Here is a 10,761-nt window from a genome sequence, read left to right as displayed (position 1 = left end):
GCAAGCTCATCAGGACAGACAGATGCTGATGTCCACGTGAAGCCCCAGTGACCCCCACACCAGCACAAGGGGCTGACTAAAAGGCCAGAACACTAGTGGTATATTTTTCACTAAACCCTCAGAGCTGAATTGTTACCAGTGGGCTCCTTCCAATTCAGCAAACAGTGTGCATCAGTCCAGGAAAGGAAACACCCAGTTGCTGCAGGCGGGGCAGAGTGCGAACTCAGGAGGAAATTGAAACTTCTTAGTTCTTACCCTGTTACACTGGCCAGAGGGAGCCATGGCTGCAGAGAACCCCGTGGAAAGTCTCCAGGAGGAAGCGACATGTCCCATCTGTCTGGAGTATTTTAAGGACCCAGTGATTACAAAATGTGGGCACAATTTCTGCCTAGCCTGCATCAGCCAGTGCTGGGAGGGATCCGCTACAGCCGTCTCCTGCCCTCAGTGCAGAGAAACTGTGCAAGAGAGAAACCTCAGGCCGAACAGGCAGCTGGCAAACATGGTAGAAATCGCCAGTCGGCTGAGTTTACAGGCCAATGAGGCAGCGAAGGGAGCAGGAGGAGATGGGGTGTGTGGGGAACACCAGGAAGCTCTGAAACTGTTCTGTGAAGAGGATGAAACTTCGATCTGTCTGGTTTGCCATCTGTCCCAGGCGCACAGAGCTCACACGGTGGTTCCCGTAGAGGAAGCTGCCCAGGAGTACAAGGTAGGGAATTGCTGTTGAGTTTAATGGGTAATAACTTTGGATTTTAATTACAGGCTAATTTCACTGAAAGTTACATGGCATAGGTGTGGCACATCATTCAGCTCTGTGAAGCCTTCATGGTATAGGAGATGCTATGACAAAATTAATGATTTGGCCATTTGGCAACAGAGGCAAAATATAAACTCTTTACAGACACCTCCTGAGGGGGGAAACTTTTCTGAGATGCTGAATCCTTTTCAAACCAGCTTTAACACAGCGGAAGCTGTGAAATGCTCAGTGAAGCTTGACTCAGAAGAGCTGCAGACATGAATGTGTTGCCCTCAGCCTGGAGAAGGGGAAGTTACCAGCTGTTCTTGTTACTGATTTGTTTAATAGAAATTATTATTATGATAATAGGCGCTGATTCCGTGGGTGCTCTGGGGAAAAATTAGTGGATGCTCTGCACCCACCAGCAGCCAAGCTCTCCTTCATCCCCGCACCACCAAACCTCCTCCCCCCCTCGAGCGCGCCACATCCCTGCTCCTCCGCCTACCTCCCAGTGCTTCCTGTCACCAAGCAGCTGTTTGGCAGCACTTGGGACTTTCCAGGAGGGAGGGGGAGGAGCAGTGATGCGGGTACACTCAGGGGAGGAGGCAGGGAAGAGGCGGGGACTTTGGGGAAGGGATGGAATGGGGGCGGGGCGAGAGTGGTGCGGGGGGGGGTGGGGTTCGAGCACCCACCGGGAACAGTGGAAGTTGGCGCCTATTATTATGATTACCTTATTGTCTATTATATGATTACCCCAAATGAGATCTGGGCCCTGCACAAAAAAACAGCAGGGGACAATCTCTTCTCTGAGCAGGTTACCGCATAAATAGGCAAGACAAACAAGGAGAGAAACTGAGGCCCAGAAGGGACAGTGAGTTGCCCAGGGTCATTGGTATATGGGAATAGGACTGAGGTCTTCCTAGACCCAGTCCAGGGCCCTAGCCACTAGACCATGCTGCCTCCTCAGTGTCAGTCCCTGCCCCCCCACCCCTGATGAAGTGTGTCCATTAGCAGGGAGAGCTGCCTTGATAAAGGCCCCAGGCCCAGCAGGGAGATGAAATTTCTCACTGGGATTCTGAACTCCTGTGCTGCACTATGAGGGGTTAAACTCAGATGCTGCCGGCCTGCACTGGAGGAGATCACTGGGCTAAACGCTGCGTGGGACCCTGAGCACCTTGAGTCCACACACAAAAGGGATCCAGACAGCTCAGGTCCATGCCAAGTACCACTGGGATTACACTGGATAGCAGCAAAATTAACTCCTGGGAGGTGCTGACCTGTGTCAGTCTGAAGTTTGAACTACTCTGTTGTGTACGTCGGCAAGGACCAGCCACAGTGGTTCCATTAGTCCCACCAGGCAGCCTTTTGAAATCTCCCAGAATGCACTGCTTCCGGGATCTTTACCAGGGAATGGGACCAGGGGGAGGGGGAGTACCTACCCAGGGGGCATTGCCATGGACAGGGTTTAGGGCAGCACTAGGGCAAACCCCAACCGTTCTTTATACAAATCTGCATCATGTCTAATTAGGGTGGTCACCGAGGGATCCCCAGAACACGGGACATCCCCATGCCTGCCTGCATGGGCCCGTCCCCACCAGTATCACTCACCCTGCGTGGGCCCACCACTGCCTTTGTGAGTGGGTCGCCCACCTGCATCATTGTGCATGGAGGTGCCACCCCCAGCCCCACCCTCACGGGTGTCCTCCTGCAGCTCAGTCTCCTTCTTTCTCTTTTGCACCAGACAAAGCCACGTCCAGTGCTGGGTCCCTACCGGACAGGGACAGTGCTCCACAAAACTGGGACTGTGCAGCTTCCAATCAGACGAATGGCCTCCCAACGTCTCGTGGGGTTTGCCCTGGTGCTTAGACCAGCTCAGTCCAACCAGTGCGGCCCCAGGGCTTCAGAGCTCAAATCCCAGCCCATATTGAAACCCTGGTGGCTTCTGGGAATTGTATCACTTTGTTCGTTAACCCTTCTCAAATACAGGTTTGTTGATTCACCCCCACGTGACTCCAGTGCCCTATTATGTGCTGTACCACTAATCAATTCACAAATACCAGTAAAGCTCGGTTATAATTGAGATCTCTCTCTAATTACTAAAGAGACGGATCCTGATTTGGTAACAAGTTGGAATGTGACACGCTCCCAGTCTCCATTAATGAGGTTTCATCTCCTTGGTGGCCCTGATGTCACAAAGCGGTTGGAACCAACAGTCATCTTGGGTTTGGGTGGAAAAACACTCAGTTCACACCCCTCTCAACCCTCAAAACAAAACTTTCTGAATCATTTCTGTTTCTTCAGGAAAAACTTCAGGCCCATTTGAAGACTCTGAGAGAAGAGAGAGAAAAGCTGCTGGAACTAAAAGTGACTGGAGAAGCGAAAAGCTGGGAGTATCTGGTAGGTGCCTGTTGTTATTAACCAGCAGCGAGCGGCAATAGGAGGTCTGTTCAGAGCCAAATTCCTCTGTGGCCTTGGTGAACATGGGCTTGTGTGTGTTCCTCCCTGATCATGGATTGATGGGTTAGATCTATGTGTAGACAAGACCTAAGCTTCTATTCCAGTTGATGAGTTAATATCTAGCCCTTGTGGCTTGCCCAGAAATCCTCCCCAAGTGAACTGAATGTCCCCGTGAAGTGCTGCCCACTGTGTCTGGTCATTTCTTGCACTAACATGATCTTAGAATTTTCAAAGAAAATCACCCTCCTGCACACTCAGCTCTCCATGAAAGGACCCTGGGCTCCATCCGTGACCCTGACCAGCCCTTTCCCTATTTTCATACAGATACAGACACAAACTGAGAGGCAGAAGATTGTGTCTGAATTTCAGCAACTGCAGCAGTTCCTGGAGGAACAAGAGTGTCTCCTCCTGGGCCAGCTGGAGAAGCTGGATGAGGAGATTGTGAGGATCCAGAATGAAAATGTCAGTAAACTCTCTGAGCAGATTTCCCATCTCAGTGAGCTGATCAGTGAGCTGGAGGGGAAGTGTCAGAAGCCAGCGAGTGAATTCCTGAAGGTGAGACTGAGTGTGAAACATCCCAGACCCCCACACAGGGAAAGGAGGGGTCCTGAATCATAAGCATTGGGGTCCAGCAGACAGAGATCTTGATGTAACTCGGCATGTGCATTGTTGACGTCTGAGTGAGTATTATTCTTAGCAGAGTCACAGACACAGATATATGAGAGAAGGGAAAGTCCCATTAGCTCAGGGAATCCATAGCCCTGGGGCCAGGGCAGGGTCTCTTCCCCCACCTTCCTAAATCCCTTCCGTGGGATCCCCTGTGTGTGTGTGTCAGAGAGGACTGAGATTCTTTTCTCCCTCTCTCCTCTAGGACGTCAGAAGCACCTTGAGCAGGTACGGGGTTCTCTCACTCCCCCTCACACTTCAGAATGCCGGGAAAGAGCTTGGAGATTATGTTAGCACTGCATCTCCCCAGGGCTCTACAGCAAAATGTGTGGGGAAAGTCACATTCTGGATACGAATCTCTCTGAACAACTGCATCCAGAGGTTCTCACCCTTGCGCAGAAGACTCTGGAATTCTCCATTCAGTGGGAAGGACTGACCTTAAGTATTTCCTAGAGATGTCACCTTCCCGAGGGACTGGCTGACTCAGGATTGTGGGGATGGAATATGGGCCTGTCACTGCTGGGGCACTGGTCACCATTCAGCCCAGGGCAGCAGCGATCAAGAGTCTTTCCCACCTGAGGACTGTTTGGAGGCCTGTGTGGAATGAGCTGGGGAGGGGGGAGTTGGTGTCTCAGTCTAGTTACTAGAGGGCAGATTTCTACAGCACTTCACCTGGGAACCTCCTGTCCCTCAGAGCATGGAGGCCAAGCGGTGAATTGTCCATAGAGACTCAATTCCCCTTTTGTCCCCAGAGCTGATCTCTCCAGGCCAGAGTTGAAGAATATTAATGGGTCCTTTGAGGGGAACATTTCATGGCCATGGCCTGTGCTGCACCTGCTCTGAGGCTGGGAGAAGTCGCGGAATTCTAACTCCAGGCCTATTAGAGCAGCGAGTTACTAACAAAAACTTATAATCAGTCACTATTGGGGGTTGGACTAGATGACCTCCTGAGGTCCCTTCCAACCCTGAGATTCTATGATTCTAAATGCAATATAATCACATAAAATTGTTTCTCTCCAGGTGTGAGAAGGGAACGTTCCAGCAGCCAGAGGAGATTTCTCCTGAATCGGAAGAGCGAGTCAGTGGTTACTTCCAGAAAACTATTGTGCTATTGGAGACTCTGAGGCAGTTCAAAGGTACCTAGAAGGGATGTAGGAGGGGAAATTAGGTTAAGTGTCTGAGTCTGTGGGAAGACAATGGCGCTGATCAATTGGTTCATAATTAGTTTATCACCTTGATTACCTTGATTGACCATTCTTCTAGTAACCTGGGCTTCCTTCTCCATGTGTGGCAATATCTTTTCAGGATGAAATCTTCCCATCTCATTTGAGGTCGGCTGAGTGGTTGTTTCAGTTCCCATAGATTATATTATGCTTCTATTTAAAATTGTTGGGTAAGAATGTCACACACTTGGGGTCCAAGACACTCAGGTTGATTAATTCAACCCCTTATTTGTTCCAAAAGCCTGGCTTGTCATTATAATTATTACTCAAGTAAGAAATGACAGACATACTGAAATAAATACTGCCCAGTTACCTTCTCCTGGGGCAAAGGTGGGTCATGATGCATTTCTCCTTTGATGCTCTGACTACTCCATACAATGTCTGACATCTTATACACATCCAGATTATATATTTATTAGTTCTTTTCCAATCACCTTTGTGTGTTATGAATAGTACGTGTCTTGCCTAAATCATGCACTGCACATGCATGAACTTTTTAACTGGCAGGGCTTTTGCTGCCCAACATTTTCAAGTTATTCACTTTTCTGATTCATTCATCGCCACTGATGTGCACAGATAACTTTGACCCTTTTCTCCACATTGGGGTTTTTGGACTTTGCTAACTGCTCCTGGGCAGCACATTGTGTGTGTCTGTTGTCTTGAAGCACATTGTGTGGTCAAAACCTCTCTTTGTCTCACAGAGCAACTTATGAACACATCGCTTAATAAAAAAGGTCATTTAAGGCAACGTTTCCCTTATGTCAAGTAAACGGCTCACCAGGCCAAAGCCAAGTCAGTCGGTATAAATGCACAGTCTCCATCTGTCCAAACTTATGTATAAGAAATGACCCTTGTACCAATTCTCAATATAATAACTAGTGGAAAGCAGACAAATGGAGCAGATGTAGCGGGGACCCAGGCATCAGGATGTCTCACATTAATTCATGACTTACCAAAGGTCGCAACATTCAGCATTCAGTTCAAAAATCAGGAAAATGGCCTAATTTGGGGCACCCGAGTTTCCCTCTCCCAACTAGAGAGCAGCAGGGCAGGTGCGCCAGAGCCATGTAGCTTCCACAGCTGCAGGTGGAGTCAGTGGGAGCTGCAGGAGACCAGCCCCTCTGAGAACCAGGCCCCAGGTGCCTAAAGGTCGGCACCCAAAATTAAAGGTCAGTTGTTACACCTGGACCGAGTCCAGAGCATCACTGTGCTCTGGCCCCGTATGCAGCTAGTCTGGGCACATGGGCTGCGGGGAAGGAGAAAGCCCCTCCCCCACAGCGAGGGATTCCTCCAGCACAGGAGCCTCTTGTACCTCCTCCACAGCTGAAGGCACAAGGCGGGTTCCTGAGAGGACTAGGAATGGGGTGGGTGGAAGAGGGAGCAGGTGGATGAGGGACAGAGGGACATGGGCAGTGTAAAGCTGGGCCTCTGACACTCTGCACAGTGGCCTAAACACACGGGGGCCATTGTCACAGGGATGTAGCTCTGGCTGGCTTCAGAACTTCCTCAGCCTGTGCCAAGGTCTGCACCGGCCCCTGCAGCCTCTGAACAGCAGAGTCACAAATGGCCCCTCCCCTCTCTCCTTTTGCCGGTACAGGGGTGAATCTGGCCCATGGAGCCAACCTTCCCCCCGCCTCAATTTCCACCTTGATAAAATGATCTTATTGTTTCGTCCTATGGTCTAGATGGTGCTTGGTCCTGCCATGAGTGCAGGGGACTGGACTTGATGACCTCTCAAGGTTCCTTCCAGTCCTATGATTCTATTGTTATTCCTATTTCTGCCTATGGAGGAGGAGGGCCCCTTCATGCTGCTCTCTGTAGAGACGCTGTGTAAACAAACCCAACAGCTCACAACTAGAACCAGGATTTTGCAAACGCTCAACATCCCGTTTGTGTCAAAGGGACCCAAGTGGGTAAAGTTACTCTTTTGCCAAAGTCTTTGCATGATCTGCGTCTAGGTTCTGACAAAAGGCAGTAAGTGAATGAGGCAAACCAACTGGGGTCTGAAGGGAGGGAGGGGTGATGAGGGGAAAAGTAAATCTCACTGACAGATTGTGGGTCCTGGGCTGGTTGTGAGGCTGCAGGGATGCTGGTTCCATTGCTGAGAGATGCCTGAATGAGAAAGGAAATAGATTAAGATTTCAGACCTTTTTATATAAAATACTTGAGTGTGTCTCTGGGCCTCTCTGTCTGTCTCTCTGTCATGATGAAAACACAGCTCTTTGAGTTCAGAGTGGAGACGCTGTTATAATATGAAAGCCTGAAATCTCACCCCTCTTATCCTTTCCCCCTGCAGACACTCTGCCCTCTGAACTGGAGACAAAAAGAAGCGAACCACTCGGGGCACACAGACAGGGTGAGACTGCAGCCTCTTTCCAGCCCTGCCCCTCTCAGACCCCACCCCTGCTCCTCTTCCCCCAAGGACCTGCTCCCTGGCCAGGCCAGAAGCCAGAGCTCAGCTGTCACGCAGGGAGCTCGGGTGGTCCTGGGGAACCCTGCACCCTCCACCTGCCCTGGGGTGGTGCACTCTGGTTAGTGGAGACATGGGCCAGGGGCTGCTCCCAGAGCCCCAGACACCAGCCCAGGGCAGCTGTAGGGTCCGGGGTTCCCCACAGTGGAAAAGCTCCCGGCACGGCGAGGGGTCAGGGCCTCGGTGGGAAGAGGAGTAATGGGGCAGGGCCTCAGGCAATCGGCCCTCGTCCCTCCCCCTCCCCCCCAAATGTCTGCCAAGGTGCCGGAACACCTGGGGGGATTCCAAGCTGATATCACACAAATAACCCTGACACCAAATTTAGTGCTGAGTTCATGCCCAGGCTGCTGAACAGAAACACTCCGTGAGCAGCACCCGAACAGAGCTCTCTGCCCTGAGGGCTGACACATCCCTCTGCTTTACCCAGAGACTCCCCATCACACTTCTCCAACATCTTGCCTTTCATTTGGGCAGGGCTGGGCTCTCCCATTGGAGCTGCTCACTGCTTCCTGGATTGGGGAGACGCTCTCCCTGTGATGCTGGCAGCTCCTCCCTTCTCTCTGGGCTGGGGATGGGGCTCCCCCATGGCCCAATCCAATGCCACCTCCTACTCTCTGGTGTTAAGCAGCTCTTCCCCACTGCTGCACCTTCCTCTCTGTTCCCTGGCCTGGGAGAGGAGGCTGCATTAGGGGAGGGAGTTTCTCACTGGGTTTTTAAGCTGGTTACCTGCCTCCTCTGCTCCCTCCTCAATAAAAGCTTCTGATCCCTTCTTGGCTGTGTCTCTGCTGCTGGGAATGGAGCAGCCCCAGCAGTGGGAGCTGGGAGCTGAAGCTTTTGCAAGCAAATGAGAAACAGGCTGAGGAACTGCAGACACATCTCTGCTCAGTCTTAAGTGTCCAGGACAGAGGCGGCTCCATGGGATCCAGGCCTGTCCCAGCCAGAACAGGGTAGCTGGGGAGTGTAAGAAATAGTCCCAGCCGCCCCCAGGGCTGAGCTCTGCCCCTAACGCTCTGATTCTTTACCCCCCACCCAGTGAATGTGACTCTGGATCCAGACACGGCTCATCCTGACCTTGTCCTCTCTGCGGATTGGAAAAGTGTGAGATGGGAATACAAATGGCAGGATCTGCCCGACACCCCTGAGAGATTTGACACTGCGCTGTGTGTGCTGGGCTGTGAGGGATTCACCTCGGGGAGACATTGCTGGGAGGTGGAGGTGGGGGATGGGGAACGCTGGGCTGTGGGGGTGGCCAGAGAGTCTGTGAGCAGGAACGGGGTGATCAGCCTCAGCCCTGAGGGGGGGATCTGGGCTGTGGAGCGGTGGTGGGGTCAGTTCCGGGCTCTCACCTCCCCTGTGACCCCCCTGCCATGGCACCGGGCTCCCAAGAGGATCCGGGTTTGTCTGGACTGTGATCGGGGGCAGGTGACATTTATCGATGCTGGTGACGAGGCCCCGATCTTCACTTTCCCGCCGGGCTCCGTCCCTGGGGAGAGAATCCGACCCTGGCTCTGGGTGGGGCCAGGATCCCGGATCAGACTGTGTCCCTGAGACACGGTGGCGGGGGGAGGTCGGGGACAGGGGTGGAATATTCCACTGGGGGTCCCGACGTCAGCCTCTCTAGCCTCACACACCCTTGTCTCTATGACTTCTCCCTGTGGACTTTCTATCATGCCATCACTGTGACCCTGGAGGTTGCTTCGGGTCTGAACTCTCTGCAGCCTCTGGACTGTCAAAGCACAGAGAGCAGGGCATGAGCGAGGTAGAGATGCCAATCTCGTTGCCCTAGAAAAAAATGCTGATCACCCACTGGTGGGCATCTTCTTCCCCCCCCAGCCACCCGCCAGGGGTGGGCCCTGCCAATCCGCTCATCAGCATCCCCTCCAGGGCCTCCCACTCACCACCATCAGCTGTTTAGCCGCATGCCAGAAGCAATGGGTGGGGAGGGGCATGAAGAGGTGGGGCAGGCCTGGGGAACGCATGGCCCAGATGCTGCAAGTGGAAGGGCCGGGACCAGCCCCTGCCAGGCCAGCCGCTGAGACACTGCTCTGCATCCCTGCGTGGCAGCTGCCTGAGAAAGCCTGGCTGGGGAGGTGACTTCTGCCCCCTGCCTGGGCTCAGGCGCCAGAGTTTGGCACCTGAGCCCAGGTAGGGAGCGAAAGCGACTTCCTCAGGCAGCCGCACAGCAAAAGGGGCTGGTGTTAAAAGTGGCTCCTTCCTGCTCCTCCCTGGGCTCCTGCCCGCCAGAGACAGTGGCAGAACATGCCGTGAGGAGGGGCTGATGCAGCTGAAGGAAAAAGCACCATCCCCACAATTTGCATGGGGTGGGGAGAGTGCGGTGACCCCGAGGCTGGGCGAGGGGGCACGGGACCTGCCCTTTGGATCGTTTTCCCCCCACTATGGGGAGACACCAGTCGAATATGGAGCACCCTGGTGGAGGGGGTGAGAAGGGGTGGAGTGGGGGTGGAGCATAGGATGGAGTGGGCAGGGTCAAGCACCCCCCGGAAAATCCAGACCTCGGTGCCTAAGTAGACAAGCCAATCTCATCACTGCCCCAGGAATTGTGCAGCCTGTTTGCCACTGTCCTCTATGGTCCAGGAGGACTCTGGGGATCCTGGGTCAGACAGTGTCACTGAGACATGGGGGGGAGCAGCCCACTGGGGATGGAAAAATGGGCTTCTCTAGCACAGTCATCCTAGCCCCTATGGCCTGGAGGACTCCTGTCTACCCAACCATCTGGCCTCTTAGCTCTATGAGCCCTGGAAGCACCTCCCCCGCCCTCTCTGCAGCACCATGGATGTGGGGGTGAAGGGCTCGTGGAGCTGCAGGAGGAGCAGAGGGGACCCGAGGGGCAGAGGTGGGGGCTGGGAAGGGGGTAGAATTAAGAGCCTGACTGGGGACAGGGAGGTGTGGGGTGGAGGGATGCAGATTTAATTAATTGGGGTTTTGGGGAGAACCTGGCCCAAGAGGGGTTTCCCTGGAGCTAGCTGGAAACACAGGGGCTGAGGGACTGGCTGGCAGCTTGGTGTGTGTGAGGCAGAAAGCCAAGAGATGCAGTCATGAGCATAGTCTCAGCAGGAACCTGAGAGACAGAGCTGGCTTCAGGCACAGAGTCCCCTGGAATGGCAGACATGCAACTGCCGGCTGCTGTTTGTTTCTACCATGTTCAGGGCACAGGAATGTGTGGCCATTGTGTGTAAATAATAAAGATTGCT

The 10,761-nt window shown here is 53.2% G+C and overlaps 1 protein-coding gene across 1 annotated transcript; it reads left to right on the top strand.

The window, feature by feature from the left end:
- The first annotated feature begins 262 nt into the window (after positions 1–262).
- Positions 263–10,413, top strand: LOC120383982 (zinc finger protein RFP-like). The gene is made up of 7 exons (XM_039502316.1): positions 263–706; positions 3,035–3,130; positions 3,515–3,745; positions 4,062–4,084; positions 4,877–4,992; positions 7,376–7,435; positions 8,583–10,413. The coding sequence occupies exons 1-7, from the start codon at positions 281–283 to the stop codon at positions 9,095–9,097; spliced, it is 1,467 nt and encodes a 488-aa protein (XP_039358250.1). The 5' UTR covers positions 263–280; the 3' UTR covers positions 9,098–10,413.
- Positions 10,414–10,761: the final 348 nt, after the last annotated feature.

Source organism: Mauremys reevesii, linkage group 15 (genome assembly GCF_016161935.1).
Source record: "Mauremys reevesii isolate NIE-2019 linkage group 15, ASM1616193v1, whole genome shotgun sequence".
Lineage (NCBI taxonomy): Eukaryota > Metazoa > Chordata > Testudines > Geoemydidae > Mauremys > Mauremys reevesii.
The sequence above is the reverse complement of the archived record's forward strand: the minus strand, read 5'-3'. Positions and strand labels throughout refer to the sequence as shown.